At 35.3% G+C, this 18,493-nt stretch overlaps 2 protein-coding genes across 3 annotated transcripts in view; one reads left to right on the forward strand and one right to left on the reverse strand.

Annotated features, from left to right (window-relative positions):
• GTF2F2 (general transcription factor IIF subunit 2) overlaps window positions 1–18,493 on the forward strand; it is a 161,661-nt gene that overhangs the window by 54,872 nt on the left and 88,296 nt on the right. The window lies entirely within an intron of this gene.
• Window positions 15,499–17,176, reverse strand: KCTD4 (potassium channel tetramerization domain containing 4). The gene has a single exon (XM_072617191.1). It carries the CDS (start codon window positions 16,942–16,944, stop codon window positions 16,168–16,170), a length of 777 nt encoding a protein of 258 aa, XP_072473292.1. The 5' UTR covers window positions 16,945–17,176; the 3' UTR covers window positions 15,499–16,167.

Raw genomic sequence — 18,493 nt, forward strand, 5'->3', positions numbered from 1 at the left:
CTTTGACAACACTAGCTTAGATAACTTTTGAGAACTACTTGTTCATATATCCTTTCTCTATATATCTTAGAAATGAGACTTTTATCAGAGGAACTTGCTGAAAAGATTGTTTCCCCAGTTAATTGGTTCCCTTATTTATAATTTTAGCTACATTGATTTTGTTTATGCAAAAACCTTTAAAGTTTATGTAACCAAAAATTGTCCCATTTTACCTTTTGTGATCTTCTCTTTGCCCTATCCAGCAATTTGAAAGGGAATTTCTTCCTTTGTTAGAATGACCTTTTATATCTAGGTCATATATCCATTTGGAGCTCAACTAAGTATATGGTGTGAGGTATTGGCCTAAACCTCATTTTTATCATGCTATTGCCCAGTTTTCCCAACAGTTTTTGTCAAATGGTGAGTCCGTACCTCTGTAATTGAGGTCTTAGGGTTCATCAGACACTAGATTCCTAGGTTTATTTGCTTCTATATGTTGTGTACTTAATTTGTTCACTAATTAACTTCTGTTTTTTAACCAGTACCAAATTGTTCTTGAAGATGGCTGATTTGTAGGATAATTTGAAATCTGATACTATTAGCGTAGCTGTCTTTCGATACAGTTCTGAACTAGACAAAAGAGCTTACGCACTTATACAAGATACACTTATATCTTGTGTTTTTATTTTAATCATTCTCTCTGGTGTCCGGTATGACATATCATATCATCATTTTAACCAGAAGTCTCTCGAGCATTTTCCTTTTCCTAGAAATCTCTAAAATACAATGTCTAGAAATGCCAGGGATAGCTTTTGTATAATTTTTAAATTAAAAAACAATGTCATTTCATTAGTGTTGGGAAGAACTCTCCCCCTGGCATTACAAAATAACACCTGCTGTGCAGTTTATAGTCTGAACGTTGGTTGGTTGGTTGTTGTGCTTCATCTTTGAAGAGGACCAAAATGATATCACCATGATAAAGTGAAATTTCAATGTGTCCAAGCATGGCTGATCAGACCATTATGAGCTCAAAATGTTCTACCCCAGGTTGGGCACAGATAGTTCGTGTGAGTATTTGGGGTGGATATCCCAAATTTGCACATCCTACGTTTACTTCATGTGGGAACATGGAAGGGAAGAATTGGAGTATCTTTCCCAAGGTCACACAGCCAGAATAATTTCTACTTTCCACTGTGTACACATTTAGATATGCACATGCAAAATGACTTAGAACTAAGTACATTGTTTCCTATTTGGCTATAGTGCTATTAGAATTCTTGGAAATGGGTATAAGTATTTTGAGTTTTTTCTTGCTTTTGACAAAGTGAGAGCATGAAGAATGAAAAGAAATGGTAAATGAATAATGAATCAAGGAATGTGGAAATAGAGGTGCCACAGATAACATTGAAAAGAAAGCCCACCTGTGCTGTGTTTATCATCTTCCTCTTTTCTTCTTTGTAATAAACAGAAATACCTTGTTATTTCCCCCCAAAAGCACAATTTGAAAAAGGGAGAAAAGTTTTCTATATATCCCCTTATTTATTATAAGTAAATTATGTACTCTGAGAGCTAAAAGGGGCCTGAGAAGCTATTTTGTCTAGACTGTACCTGATCAAGAACCCTTTCAGCAGCATCTCCAATAAATGGTTATCCATCTACTGTTTGAAGATATAATCCATGACTTTTATTTTTTTTAATAGATTTTAATTTTTTCAGTTATGACAAACATTTCAAAACATTGATCTTTCCTTCCTACTCCCCCATGCCCCATCATTCAGTTTTAAAAAATAAAGCCCACAATACATAGTTGCATAGTCCTAAATTCTTATATTAGCCAAGTCTGAAAATATCTGCCTCTTACGGCATTTTAATCAGAACCCCATGTTTCTCAAGAAGACCTATCCCTAGATAGCTTCAGTGGCTTGGAGTTTAGAAGCCTCAGTCTGCCTCCTTGCAACTCCTCTTGCTTTTCTCTAATTCTGTTCCCTGGGTCAAGGGGAACAGAACTGGTTCCATGACAACTCTTTGTACTTGAAGGCTGATAATGATTGGGTCTCCTCTACATTTTCTTCCCTTGAAGCTAAGCATTCTTTGGTCTTTGATCCTTGTTTGGCATCTCTGTGCCTTTCATGTCTTGGTTACTCCCTTCAGATGCTTGTTCTTTCTTAGACACTGTGTCTCTCATTGACCCCATAGATAACAGTACCGTTTTGGTGGCTACCCTGTCACACTGTTGACTCATGAAGTTACATTTCACTATGAACTGCAGCTCTTTTTCCACATGTGCCCTTGTTCAGGTACACCTTTCCCATCTTGTACTGATGAGATTCATTTTTTTGGAACCTTTCATTTATATCTTTGTTAAATTTGACATGATTTGATTTGGCTGTTTAGACATTTTTGCATCTGGGCTCTGTCATACAGCCTGGTAGTTGCCCTTCCTAGCTTGATGTCATCTGCAGATTTGATAAGCATGCCATCTCTACCTTCATTCATTAGAGAGGCAGTGTGGTTTAGTATATGGAGTGCTGGACCTGGAGCAAGGAAGACTTTGGTACAAATTCTGCCCCCGACTCCTACTCACTGTGTGACTCCATAGAAATCACAGACTTCTCTGAGCCTCAGTTTCCTCATCTGTAAAATGGTGATAAAATGGCACCTGTCTCAAGAGTTGTTTTGGTCAAGTGAGATAATTATATAAAGTGCTTTGTAAATCTTAACATTCTCTATGATTGTACAGTGGATAGAGGGTCTTCCCATCTTATTACCCTATAAAGAAAGTATATTAGGTTGGTCTAGCGTGACCTTTAAAAAAGTAATTTTCTTTTGATAGCGTTTGTTTTTATATCATCTACATATCCCAGTGTATTGCATTCCTTTTCCTCTTCTAGAGAGACATTCTTATAGTAAAGAATTTAAAAAGAGGAGAGAAAAGTTCAGGAAAACTAATTAAAATATTTTGAAAAAGTCTGACATGATATCTAATCATGGTGGGGGTTCCATAACCATATTCCCCCCACCTCTGCAAAGATGTGTGAGTTGGTACCTTTTAATAGCTTGTCTTTGAGGCCAGACTTGATCATAACAATTTCAAAGTTCAGTTCTAGTTCTTACTGTTCACTGATACTGTTGTTGATTTGTGTACGTTGCTCTCCTGATTCTGCTTTTTTCACTTTGAATCAGTTCATGTCTTCCCCTGTTTCTCTGTTTTCATCCTTCATTAACCTCTATGATTTGGGTAACTCATTTAAACTCAAGAGGAGGGGATTTGACTAGATGTCCCTTAGGCTCTCATTCAGCTCTAGAGCAGTCATCCTAAAATCCTGCCATATTTTGCAACCAAGTAATATCCCATTATGTTTATGAATCACAGCTTGCTTAGAAATTTCCCAATCAAAAGTCATCTACTTTTGTTTCCAGTTCTTTGCTGCTGTAAATATTTTGGCATATGTGAGGTCATTATTTTTGGTCATTTAACTCCTTATATAAGAGGTAACATAGCTCCTTATATGTTATACATATATACCCTATACCTAACAGAAGAATCTGTGGGTCAAATGGTATGGATATTTTAGTTACTCTCCTCATGTAATTCCAAATTGATTTCCAGGATGGTTGAACCAATTAACAACTCCATCAAAAATTCATCAGTATTCTTGAGCACGGTGGAGCCATGATGACTTCTAATAATCACCGTTTCATCTTTTAAGTGTCCACAAACCATTAATTTGCTTATTAATTTGCTCTAGACTTTAACTCAGAATAGAAATTAAAAGGACATTATTCTATAGTATGCAGACTGCATCTTCTTACCTTTTAAAAAGTTGTTACCTTTGTTCTTTTCAGACTTGAGGCACCTGTCCCACTTGCTAGGATTTTTCAGAAATTACTGACAGTACTTCAATAATCACACTAGTAAATTCTTTAAAATTTAAGGTATAATTCATCTGGGCCTTGAGACCTGAACTCAGTGTCAGTGAAGCTAGATGATGCTTTGCTTCCTCCTTACTTTCCATTCCCTTGTAACCATTTTTGCTCTACCCTTCCTAATCCAAAGATCATTCCTTTAGGAGAGATAACTGTACGTAATAGTTTTCAGAAGGTGACTATAACTAACTATGATTATTCACTTACTGAAATAAGAAGTTCAGAAGGCAGGGACTGATAGATTAGCATCCCTTGCCTCAAGACATAGCAACTTTCATTTCTGCCACTGTTATAGAATGTAGTCTAGTGTACCAGTACTGACTCTTATTTCATTTTTCTTTTAAGAGATTTTAGTTGCCAATTGCTGCCTGTATGTGAGGGTAATTGCAAGGGGATAGAAATTTAGTCTGATTTTGGAGATGGATCCAGCTATGAGATGACTGTATTCATGATCTTTCCCACTTTTATAATGGGAAGTAGTTAACTTGAAAGGTTTGTCAGTGTTGGTGGGAGGTGACTAGGCATTGTTTGACAGCAAGAGTACATGGGTCATGCACATCTTACTGTTGCTGCAGTTCTGAAAGTCACTGTTGCTAAGGATGGCTCAGACTTACTAGGGAGAGTGATTGCCAGGATTAAACTTACTTAAACTTGTTTTGTTGCTAAATATCATTGTATACCTATTAGATTTTTATAAAACTTTATTTTGACTTGAATAAACTTCTAGAAGAATCACTATCTTCAGTTGAGACAGAGAAGTAGTCATGCGTCAATAATAGCTAGAATCAGTGAATTATGTATTAATTTTGGGGTGATGCAAGAACTTTGGAACTAACAAATGCATCTTTTAGTGAACATGCCCTCTCTTTGAATGTCTCATCTTTGTTGTTTTTCGACCTTCGTTCTCAAAAGGGAACAATGACATCAAGAGGCTGATGTCTTGACTTGTAAGTGAATATGCAAAATCATCAGCCTCACTCTCTCCTCTGGAGTCTTCAGAGTCCAGTAGCAAGACATAGGTCAGGACGACTTGCGATGGCTTCAGATGCAGTGGGAGACTGACCTTTTTATGCTGAGGTTTTCCCACATCTCAGTTTGTCTGAGGCAACACCCATTGAGTGATTAAAGGCTAGGTAAGAATGGCCTAAGTGGCGAAAGATGGCCTAGTTTGCCTTCACAAAAAGGACCAGTCTGGGGGGAGGGAAGATCCTCAGAGTTTCTGGCCAGAACAAAAACATTACTATTTACACTCATTTTGAGCCATCACTTCCTACTGAGAAAGAAGAAGAAGTCATTTCTCCTTTGGTGGTGGGCAGAACATCTAAAGCAGCACATCCTTACAAGTTGACCTCACAGTGTGACTTCATTGTCTTCTTACAAGTTATCCTCAGTGTCACAGAATATTAGGTCTAGAAACAACTGTAGAGGTCCAACAAGTATTTATTAAGCTCTTACGATGTGCTGTGTTCCAAGGATGCAAATATAAGGAGTGAAACCATTCCTACTTGCAAGAAGCATTTGAATAGAGATCATCTGTTACTAGTACTGGCTCAGGTTAGTATAGTGTTTTTAGGTTTTCCTCCCAAGTATTCTTGGGAGGTAGGCATGATAATCTCCGTTTTACTGTAGATGAGGAAAGCAGAGAGCTTAAGTGTGTTTACTTATGGTCACATAAACTAATATATGTTGTGACTGGGATTTGGACCCAAATTAATTGTTCTTTCTTCTATACCATATGATGGGTCATCTCACCCTCTCATGAAGAAATGACAGATGACTTGCCCACAGTCACCAAAGCTCATAAGGGTTAGAGATGGACCTCAAAATCTGATTTTCTGAGTGTGAGTTTAGTATTCCTCCTGGTAAATCACACCTGTAGTGCCTTGTCTTTTTTAAAATAGGTAGCTTATGTCTGATTTCAAAGCACATTTGGGGAAAGAGAATGGAGGAAAGAAATTACACATACCTCCTAAGCAATCTTTATTGCTCCTTCTTGAAAGTTCTGTATGTTTCTGTAATGTTTGTTTGTTTTTTTTTTAACATCTTAGTGGTGAGAATGGTACAAGTTTTAAAGCCACTTTTCTTGGCTTGTGTACTTATTCCTTCAAAATCTCTGATTCATAGTCATTTTCCCCCAGTGTATCTTCCATTAATTTTATTCAGATAATTGCACTGCTGCTGCCACTTTAGTCACTTCTAAATGTTTGTGATTTTAGAATTTATTTTGCTTTTCAGTGCTTTCATGTAGAATTGAATACTTTCATTCCGTTACTCTTCAATAATTAGAATCACTGTTGGACTAGGACTAATGAAGACCTTTGTGCTCTGCCACTGTAATCACTAATTCTGTGTCCGGGGCAAATCTGTTAACCTTGCAAGAGTTTGAGTTTCCCCATCTGTAAATGAGTTTACTAATAATTTCACTACCTACCTACCCCAGGACTGTTATGAAGAAAGCATTTTATAGCCTTAAAGTAGGAATTCTTTATTATTGGTTTTAGTAGTGATATTAATTCTGCTCAGAGCATTATGCTGTGTCTTAGTAGTTAAAGTTATTTTTTAGCTTTTTTTATTGCTTTGGTTAATGTAAAATATTACTTGAATGTAATGACATTTAATTAAAAAAAAAGAAAAAATCTGGCTATTCTTAGATCTAGTTATGCATGTAGTAGGCATAAATTGTAAAGAAACCCTTCCTTTCAAAGTGCTCTTTATTCTTAGCCTTTTTGTATAGTATTGTGAAACCTATATGGATAATTCTATTTGAGGATCACTTGTTGGAAGAGCCAGTTCCCTACCCAACCACAAATACTTGCTTTGTGGGTGTAACTGTATTTTTCAAGTGTGTTATATGCCAGAAATTGCTGTTTAATAAGTCTTTATACTTTTGAGCACATGACTCTTTGTATACTTCTTTCATAAATCTCTTCCCTTATTGATAATACTTCCATCCTTTATTAAGTAGTGCTATTATATCATAATCTCTTAGGGGTCCTATAAGTAGATAGTTGTTTTGTGCCTTGCCATATCACTTTCTTATGTGGTGTTTTTCTTATGACCTAATTTATAAAATTTTAAATACATTTTCTAACGCATTAAACATTGATCGATAATTTTCATATCATTCTATATTTCTTCATTCAGAATGTCTGTATACCCACCTTTATGTCTCCCAGGTAGTGCCAAGCAGGGTGCTAGGTAATTGGTAAATATTTAACATATATTTGATAGAAAAAAATTAATGGGACCTGAGTGCCTTAGGTTGTCTTTAGCTTTCTCTTTCAAATCTGTTGTGACTGTATGATGCTTTATAACTGACCCTAGAAGCAAAGAGATTTCTGGTTTCTAAGGTAACATGAAGGATACCAAGATAATCATTTTATGTGTCAAGGATAGTCAACATTTCTCAACTAAGTTTTAAAGACCTTTTGCTTCCAAAAACTTTTGTTTCTTATTCTTTTGTGTTCAGATGATGTTTAATGATTTAGAGATAGTTTGCCTGCTTTAAAAAAAGAGTAGCAGTGGCTATAGTTTATTTTGTAAAAGCTGTGTGTTATTAAAGCATTATAATCAGTTAACCACTAGATGATGTGGTTGGTTTGCTGGCCAAACATGCTAGGGGCTGTTCAGGAAACCTCGGCATTAGCAGAGCAGGGTTCTTTCAGTCCTAATTCTGCCTAATGGGGAGTTGGGAAGGGAATGTGCCAGACGCTATGCTAAGCATTTCATAAATGTTACCTCATTTGATCCTCACAACAATCCTGACACAAAGTAGCAGTTGTTATTATCCCCATTTTGTACAAGAGAAAAGTGAGGCAAACAGGAGATAAGTGGCATGTACATTTCTGAGGATTTGAACTCTTGTCTTCCTGGGCTCTCTATCCACTGCACCACATAGCTGCCTCTATTGATGCTACTACTCTCATATGGATTTGGACAAAACTTGGCTTCTGTGGTAACCACAAGTTATTGTTAACTTATGGAAAGTGGGTTAAAAATAATCTTTGCCATTTACGTACCTCATGAGGACATTTTGGGGGTTAATAAGTTGTCCATGAAAAATTTTGAATACCTCCAGGTCATCATTATTGGTTCATAGTCTTTGTTGAGCTGTGGGCACAACCCTCACGTGCACATTTTCCAACCACTACTTCTACCCCCCAGCCTCCTTCAATTAAAAATTTTAATTTAAATTTAAACATTTGTTTATCATCATTGTTATTGTTGTTATTTAAGGAATGAAGATTTCCCCAATTGATAAATGGCCAAGGATATGAACAGGCAGTTTTCAAAGGAAGAAATTAAAGATATCTATAGTCATAAGAAAAAATGCTCTAAATCACTATCGATTAGAGAGATGCAAATCAAAACAGCTCTGAGGTACCACATCACACCTATAAGATTGGCAAGCATGACAGAACAGGAGGATGATAAATGTTGGAGAGAATGTGGGAGAGTTGGAACACTAATTCATTGTTGGTGGAGCTGTGAGCTGATCCAACCATTCTGGAGGGCAGTTTGGAACTATGCCCAAAGGGCTACAAAAATGTGCATACCCTTTGACACAGCAATATTGCTTCTAGGACTGTATCCCCAAGAGATCATAAAAATGGGAAAGGGTCCCACATGCACAAAAATATTTATAGCAGCACTCTTTGTGGTGGCCAAAAACTGGAAATCAAGGGGATGCCCATCAATTGGAGAATGGCTGAATAAATTGTGCTATATGAATGTAATGGAGTACTTTTGCACTATAAGAAATGATGAACAGAAAGACTTCAGAGAGGCCTGGAAAGACTTATATGAACTGATGCTGAGCGAAAGGAGCAGAACCGGGAGAAGATTGTGCATAGCAATGACCACAGCATGTGAGAGTTTTTTCTGGTAGACTTGGAACTTCATTGAAATGCAAGGACTTAAAAAAAATTCCCAGTGGTCTTTTAAGGCAAAATGCCTTCCATACCCAGAGAAAGAACTTTGGAATTCAATCGCAGAGTGTAGCAGATCATTTTCTTTTGCATTACATTTTGGTTTGTTATATGATTTCTCCCATTCATTTCAATTCTTCTGTACAGCACAACTGTGGGGAAAATGTATTTAATAGGAATGTATGTGTAGAACCTATATAAAATTGTATGCGATGTCGGGGAAGGAGGGAGAAGGTGGGGGGAGGGAGGGAAAAAAATCTAAGTTATATGATAGTGATATCATATAACACTGAAAATAAATAAAATTAATAAAAAAAAGAGTGAAGATGAATGATGTTTTGAAACATGCTGCTTAGATAATTAGAGAAATCTTACTTACAATTTTACAAAACTAAGGTTGAGAATCTCTATATTGTACCAGTTCATGGTAATGACTCTTTCCTCCAGCAGGGCTTACTCATAGCCACTAATTTGCTAGATGTACATGAACTTGTTAGACTTGCTAATTATTTCACATGCCCATTATCAGCTGACTTTTACAAATACAATTCTTTTCAGTACTGTAATTGTATATCTTTGCCTATAATCACTGGAGATCATTAACCTGAGATTATTTTCCTGGGTTCAGTTTTCTTTGTGACATGAGCTATTTTATTGGAGATGAGATGGGATGGGAGGAAAAGGTCCAGGAAGCCTAGGGCCAAAATGAGAACCCAGCTTTGTTGAGATACTCTGGATGTCCATATATTCAGATGCCCAACTCTTAAATGATCTGGTTATCCAAGGTTCCTTTGCATGTTACTTCTTGGTTATGTAATGTTGTGATTACTAGAGACATAGTAAAAGTGTCTCATACTTCCATCCTCCAGGTCAGGAGTGAGGAACCCATAGCCTCAAGGTTACACGTGACCCTCTTGGTCCTCAAGGGATAGCCCTTTGAATTCAGACTTTATAGAACATATTCCCTTAATAAAAAGATTTGTTCTATAAAACATGGACTCAGTCAAAAGGCCACACACAAGGACCTAGAAGGCCACATGTGACCTCAAGGCCATAGGTTCCTCCCCCCCACTCCAGGTCTACCACCCCCACCCCCACTTTAGATTCTTTGATTTATGTTTTCGTACCATGAATCTTTTAGCCATGTAGCTAATTCTTTTTGCTTTTATAAATTCCTACTTTTCATTAGCAAGAATGGCTAAAATTCTAAACTATTTTAAATAAGATACTGAAATCTTGATATTGTCCATTTGTAAAAGTATGCTTAAGAACCTTACAACACAACTCACTGATTTTACTGTGCTGCTAAGTCAGAAGGAGCTAGCTTCAAATTCTAATTTTACCACTTTTGCTGTTGTAACCTTGAGTAAACATGTTAACTTCTCTGGGCTTCAGTTTTTGGGTTTTTTTTTGTTTTTATCTCATGTATATAAAACTGGAAAATGAGACAATAATAAGCTCATTAGATATTTAGTAACTGAAATAAAGGAAAAATGTGTTTGTTTAACTTGTCTTTCTTAAATCTCTTCTTGCCTGTCAGCATTTTATCATAGAAAAATATTGGAGGAGAGTAAAAAGAGCATTAGAGTCAGGAGACCTATCTCTTACCCAACTATTGCAATGACTTTGGGTTAAAGAAGTTAGCTTAAGACTGTCCTCTTGTCTGTACAAATAAAGCTGACATTCACACTCAGATGGCTGTGAAGGAAGTAAACATCAATTTGTTATCTCAGTGTGAATAATTTATATTACAGTGATGATGATGATGATTTGTTCTTTGGTCATTGTGGAGTTTTCTTGGCAAAGATACTGGAGAGGCTTGCCATTTCCTTCTCCAGCTCATTTTACAGATGAAAAAACTGAGGCAAAGAGGGTTCAGTAATTTGTCACGCAATTAAGGGTCACACAACTCAGTGTCTGAGGCCAGATTTGAACTCAGGGAAGATGAGTCTTCATGACTTCAGGTCCAACTCTCTGTCCACTGTGGCATGTAGCTGCCTATTATTCTGATATTATTGTTATTAACACTGGTAACATTAATTACCTTCCAAGTACCAAGTCTTAAGTGGTATACGTATTATTGCATGGGTATTTGTTTTTATTATTTAGGTTGGTGGGATAGTAATCAAATATATAAACAGCGCTTAAAGTAAGGAGCCACCTGGAGGGTCGGCTCAGCCTAGAAGATTATGTAAATGTGAAAGTCCTATGTGAATATACATGAATGTCAAGGTGTGTGGTCATGTACAGCACACCTGACTTGTAGACATAGGAATGTACAAAAACATACAGTATTCTTTTTACCCATACCTTTTCAGGAATACATCAGTCCTAGGAAGTGAGCTCAACTTGTATTTGTGTGTTCTTGACATTTGAATAGAGTATTATAGTAATGTTTGAATGTGTATCTTCAGAGAAACAAAGACTGCTTTTCAATCATTCTTTTACTGATAAAAGTAGTTAGAACTTGTTTTAAAAAGAGCATTTGCTACTTTATATTGAGTAGTATATGTCGTATTCTTAAACATGTAGGGTTTGTCCAGAATAAATTTTTTATGTCAGCTCAGCATTCTAATGCATCTCACAGATAGCTGTCTCAGTTTCTGTATTTTAGTTAATGTGCCACAGTTGACAGTATGTATATTATATGTGTATGTAACAGGTATATACATACTTATGTCATATACACATACACAAGTATACACATGTACCCAATAGCCTTGACTATTTGGAGACTTCTCTGTAATTAGTATAGCTGAATTGCATGCCCATTTGGAAGATTTAGTGTGATGCCCAGAAGTCAAAGGACAAAATATTTTTCATTAACATAAAGTGTGTATTTTTTCTGAATTTACAGGAGTGCTTACATACATTTGAGCATACATTTGCATGTGAGATAGCACAGCTATGCTTTAGAGTAACAAAAGAGATGACTTTTCCTTGGGGTCCTCCTTGTTAAATGTTGAAATGTCAAATTGAACTGAATATGTGTTTTTAGTACCCACATTGTGCTCCTCTCTCCAAACAAGCCTCAGCCTTGTACATAATCACATCCTCATCTGTATCCATTCCAATCATGTACATTAGGATCCATCCTTGTGTTTTGAAAGCTATAGTAGGCACTTTGATCCATTGCTCTTTGGAGTGTTGCTATGGAGTACACACAGTACAGCTTTAATTTCATTTCACAAAGGTCATCAGGAGTCCTGAGTTCTAGCCCTAGATCCTGTCATTGATTACTTTGTGGCTATGTAACATCACTTCATCTCTCTGCGCCTTGGTTACATATTTTGTAAAATAAAAATAACACTACCTGCCTTGCTCACTAATAAAGTTACTGTAAGGGTCAGTGACAAGAATGTGAGAATATAACATATTCTGTGGTCTTTAAACTGGGAATTATCTTTGTTATATAAAGATTGTGCTGGAATAAATACATGGGATATTTCCAGTGTAGAAATACTCATTAGTATATTTCAGTTAAGAAATGTGGCAGTTAAGGAAATTTACAAGAGTAAAAATCAAAGAGGACTTAACCATCCCTCTCTCCCCACCAAACAACAATGCTTTTCCCTTTCTTTTTTTTTAGTAGTCCATACCCTGTGCCTATTCAACCAATATTCATGAGTATGTCACTCATCCATGTGGATCAGATCGGTGACTTAGGAATGAATCTGGGTGATAGAACACATTTAGTTAGTCCTTCAGGATTATTGTCTGTATTCATCTCTTACTTCATCAGATGTAGCACTAGTGTGGACAGTTCAACTCTCCACCCTCTCATCTGTACATGCTCCACCCTTAGATACAAAAAAAAATTGAAATCTTAAAAGGAAATGTAACAAATAAGGACCCCAAAATGGTTATGAGGCACATAAAAATTAAAAGAAAAAGGGAAGGAGCAGAATGTAAAAGAGAGAATCTGGTTGACTGAGTGCCCCATTCAGTGTGATTACAGCTCTCTTTAAAATCAAGTAGTATTTTCAATGCAAGAAGCATTTAGAAATAGCCAGCAATAGAAATTTCATTTCATTATTCTCAGTGTCAGAAGCAGCATGGTGTAGGATGTGAAGAAGAGAAGGTTTTGGAAATGGAAAGGTCCGGGTTCAGATCCTATATCTGGTATACACATGGCAACTCCATAAGATTAGGTTGCCAAATCTAGATAGGTGGATGGAGTTTCTACATCAGGGAGTGTGCTGTTGTATCGCAGCTATAGGCCCAAATTTAAAAGTTCTCATTATTTCTTCCATTTTAGTGTTTGGGATTAAACATTATCAGAAGACTTTTTCATTTCATTGAGAATGTAATAAAACAATTTAGTATTGCAATAACAGCATAACAATTGGTGTAAGTTGTAGGGTTGTAGTTTGAAATAAGATACTTCTCTCCTTTCCTGGCCTGAGTTGTGACATGAGTCATATTTTTTAGATTTTTAAGAAGTATTCAGTTCCTGAAAATGGGCAACCTTGTTAATAGTTAACATTTTAATGATGTCATTAATTCCCATCTAGTGATTCCTTCTTTTGAAGGTAGGAGATTGAAGAAGAGATTTCTGAAGTGACCACTAGTAAAAATACCATGGCTATTTGGCAGGAATTTCTAACCTGGGAAATGTGAATTTTTAAAAATGTTTTGATAACTATTTTAATATAGTTGGTTTACTTTATAATTTTATGTATTTAAAAACATTTTTTTCTGAGAGGCTTTCCCAGATTTCAAAGCAGTATATGACATTAAAAAGATTTTTGAAATCTCTGCTTTATGATATTCTGCCTTATAATTAGTATTCTGTAAAGCCTGTTGAATTTTTTTTTAGTGGAAAGTAATAATGAAGTTGAAAAATAAAGTTTTTTTCAGATATTACATGGCATGATATTCAGACACTTAACTATGTGTGTTAAACCAAATTTAAAGAACATGTAATATTTTTTTTAAATGAACTTTTAATAGTTTTTAAAATTTCCTCATTTAAAGACATGAAATTTGGAGTCAGTTGGACTGCTTTCAAATCCCCACTCTACCATTTGTTTCCTCTCTGATCTTGGCCAAGTTGCGTGTTCTTTGTAGGCTCAGTTTCTTCCTCTGTAAAATGAGAGAGTTGGACTTGATAATCTCTGTCACCTTTATTTTACATCTGTAAAGCTGTGATGCAGACTTTTCAAGGGACGTTCAGTGTCCTTCACAATGATCTTGACCAGTGTCTTCATTCTATTAAAATGATCGTGTTTCCTTAAGATTGTGATTTCCTTCAGCAAGGAAAATGTAGCTTCTATCATAATCCTGAAAAAATGTTAAGTCTGTGGATGGCCTATTTGTATCAAGATTTGTGAACATATTTACCCTGAAAACACAGATATGTCAAAAATATTTTCATCATTTGATCTGAAATTTTGCTTTTAAAGGTCCATTTTATCTGTGACATTAAATAACTAAGTTTTCTTGCATTACCAAATGACATATTTCAAGGAAAAATAAACCCATAGAGCAAGCAAGTATATAAAAGTCAAATAATATTTAGTTTTAACATATATTAGTAAATTATGTTAAACATTACCTGATGTTTTATGAGACATGACATATTCCCTTCCTTTTCCATATACTTTAAATAGATTTAATTATAGTATAAGCGTGAGGATTCAAAAATATAGATTATTAAAATAACTTTGCACTAACTACTCTGATGTTTCATTTTTTTTTTCTTTTTTGAAGAGTGCTTTTTCAGGTGGTACAGGTTTCTTTAAGAAGGGTTTCTTTTAGTACTCAACATTGGGTGTGCTGTTAATGACAAATATGTACCTTTGAAGGTAAATGTACTTTTTAATGAGTTTAATGTATATTAAGCTAAATTTTTACAAATATATAATCTCTGACATATTCTTGAGGGCTGCTGTGCCACATGTGTGTAATTACTAAAATTTAAGCTTAATCTTTTTAATTCTTTTTTTATATTAGAAGAGCAATTCTAACCAATTAAATTAGTACTTTTCATGAAGAAAGTAGCAGAAAAGTGACCCAGCTCCCCTGTTCTAGAAATAAACATACATCTGAAAAGCATTTTCAGTTTTTTAGGTGCATGATTTCATTTAGACATATAAACCTGAAAATTTTAAAAAATTATTTCTACTACTCTATTCATTTTTCGTACAAATGTATAAAAATTATTTCTTGCAAATTATTTGTTTTATTCATTAACCAGAATTTCAAAAAATTACTGTTTTTCTAAAACCCAATAAATCTCATAAGATCTCATAAATATTTTTAGGGTCAAAATTATCACTATTGTGATTAATTGCATCTGTTTGTGACTGAATTGTATTGCAAGAGGAAGAGAGAATGATTTATTTTTGATCTCCAAAACTATCCAGGTTTTTTGTTTTCTTCTGTTTGTGGTAATAGGATTCTGAAATAACTGCTACTTAAGATTTTAATGATAAGAGCTCTACCAAGACTTAAGTTCTGCATACCTGTAGGACTTCAACCTGTAAAAACAGATTTGCTAATTTTGCAACTAACATGACTACCCATTGTTTTTGTGGCGTGGTAGTTAGCTGTTTCATGTTACAGATTTTTACATGAAATCATTAAGTGTGACTAAAATATTAATATTTTGCTATATTACTGTTATTGCTTATAGTCATGCATACAAGAAAAGAAGCTAGCATTGTTTTTATTTTTTTATTTTTAGCAAACACAGTATTTTAGGAATTTTCAGCAAATTATCAGTTCAGCTGTAATTCCAGTTTTGTTTCACAAGAAGCTGTGAAGTGTTCTTTGTTGCCTGCCATTAAAATTTAAATCAATATCTTTAATGCCCTCTTGCAGTCTCATTTTGTTACACTAGAAATCTGTTTTGGTTGATCTGCAAGTCTGTTTTGTGCTGAGTGCTTATATTTTCCAATTCAACTGCTTTGTAATTTTTCTGTAAGCAGTTTTTTAAAGTCTTTTATTCTCTTAAAGTATTTTTATCATCATAAAAGTACAATAATGTACATGCATGTTAATCGTGCAAGTGCCCAAGACATTGTATATTGCAATTCCAGTTCAAAACCACCTGAAGGAAAAAATAAATAGCAAACACATTCAATATTTATTTACAATATTTAGAAGATAGTTTGTTTCTGTTTCAGGTGCAGGATTCTGTCCAGCACGAATAGCCCAGAGATGGATGTCATAGATAGAATTTACATACCATTAGCTCACAGTAATTCATTAGCAGCAGAGCTCTGGGGTACGGAGCTAGTTAGGCATGTTATTTGTGATGTCTGGATGCTGTATTTTAACAAGGTTTACGGGCTTCATGCTTGTTGCCTTTGTCTACTGACAGAAGTAATTACTTGATAAAATGAAGTGCATCGCTGTGAACAATTGACCCTTTGGAACAATCCAGACTGGTGAGCAGTCTAAAGCCACATTTTAAAGCCATCATGATAGCCTCAAACTTCAGAGTTTCCAGGGTGCAGACAAAGGTATTGTCTTCCTTTAGCACAAGTCGTGTGCCATTTTCAGACTTTATGAAGTATTTAAATTGAATAATATTTGAAGATATAGAAAACTCCTCTGGAAATCCATCCAGCCGGCTCTTAGACACCAGTACAATGCGAGATTTTATTTTTGTTATGAAATCAGGAGCATTACAAAAGATTCTCAAACCTTGAGAGCGATCGTGGTTATCGGTGATTTCCAAGAAAGTAGTCTCTCTGGCTGTTAGCTGTTCTTTCTCCCACCTTGATTTCACTTCTTCAGCCAGCCCTTTAAGCTGAAAGAATTCTGCCTCCTGAGCCAGGAGTTGATTTTCTCGAAATCCTTCTGGTAGGAGAAGTTCTCCATTCCGTAAGAAGTTCAGAACATGTCTAAAAAGGAGTCCATCCCTGTCTATGAAGTAGTGACCATCAGCATCAAGGGGGCAAAGGATTTTTCCATTGACTATTCCTTCAAGGAAAGTATCTGGATACTTGGTCAAGGTTTGTTTTTGAGTAATATACAAATATCCACCAACGTTGAGAGTCATCAGCGTTTTGCAGCTCTTTCCTTGATCAGTACCTTCAGGGCTGTTGTGTTTCCCCTCATAGTCTTTTTCTTTTTCTCTCCTGTTTATTTTACGTTCCATTTTCAAAATCACTGCAGCTTCTTGTTCTTGGCTTAGAAAGAGCTTTTTAAAAAGCACCACCACCACCACACACACACACGCCTTTATTCAGCTCCAGCTCGGTGATGGAATGGAAATGCTGGCAACCTCGCATGAGCTGTCAGCTCCGTTTTGCAGTAGGTGGCGTATCAGCTATGTATGCAGGAGCTTTCAGGAGTAAGACTGAAAAAGAGAATTTGCATTTAACTGTATGAGGACAGAGATTGGTTACAAAAGCATTTTCTTTGCAGGCATGAAAGTTGGATCATTCTGAATATTTTATGAGCTTACTACCAAATAGGTCACGTTTTCTTTTTAATGATACAGGTCAACACAAGATTTGCTTTTTGTATCTAAATACCTTTTAAGTTGCCAAACCAGTAGTGCTTTGTCTTAGTAAATCATTGAGTCATTCAGAATTTTTAATATACTATTACTTTTGGAAACTGGATATTAAATTAATGTTATTTTTGGTTTTAGTATTTTAGATTTTGGGATGGCATAGATAAGAAAACGAGAATAAAAATATGTGGTTAGCTTTGTAACCTGTAAGCTTCATGCATGACAAACTGCAAAGTGTCAGTCTTTTTTTTTTCTTTAAAGAAAATTAGGAGAGCTGTACCTTGTTGTTTATTATATAGTACTCAGTTTGTTTTGCTGTGACGTTCTAATTGCAGTATCTTTTCGACAAGAGAGGTGATTTCTTAGTTTCTTTGGATGTAAAGGACTTTAATTTTTAAGATAAAAACCAGAGAGGGAAGAGAGATTGAATAATCATTTGCATTTGGTTCTGTTTAACCTGCCTATGGATTCTATGTAATATTGAAGATAAACATGTGCTGAACAAAGACCCAGACTGCTGTAGCTTGAAAATAACATCACCCTGTATGTAACCAGAATGGACATAGTGTGGAGGAGGGGGAAGGGTAAAGAGCAAAATGATGACAAGGAGTGGCGACAGTGATAGAGTACATGATAGACTAGTTTTTTCTCCATCAAGTAAATATTAATAGAGCCGGAAAAATTTAAAGCACCTCCAACCTCTGGTTTTCACCTTCCAAAGAATGAATACTTGTTTGAGTCCTTTGAGAGAATAAAAGGAACTTTTTTTCTTTCTGGGAGCACAGTAAATATAATTTGCTTTCCAGAGTAGTGTAGGAAACTAAGCCTTTTACCTAAGCATGAGAATTTGCTTAGGTTTTTATGCCCAAAATTTCAGGTTTGTTTATTTGCAATCATTTATTTATTGGACATATGTGCTTAATTTGAAAAAAATGAAGTAGGTAGCTCTTAATGCAGTAATCTTATTTTATAATTTGTTTCTCTGAAAACATAGAATGTCTTCTGTATATTATTAAGCCAACCTGATAAAAACATTTGAATATTTTTCCTGTGAAAGATTTGTCTAATGCCATTTTGTTATTAGTAATTAATATTACAAAATAATTTTTAAAGTATCTGTAAATGTATTATTTTCTTGTTATATGAAGGAGAATTTAAAGAATGTTGTACTTAGAAAAGTCTTAAAGAA

Source organism: Notamacropus eugenii, chromosome 6 (genome assembly GCF_028372415.1).
Source record: "Notamacropus eugenii isolate mMacEug1 chromosome 6, mMacEug1.pri_v2, whole genome shotgun sequence".
NCBI lineage: Eukaryota > Metazoa > Chordata > Mammalia > Diprotodontia > Macropodidae > Notamacropus > Notamacropus eugenii.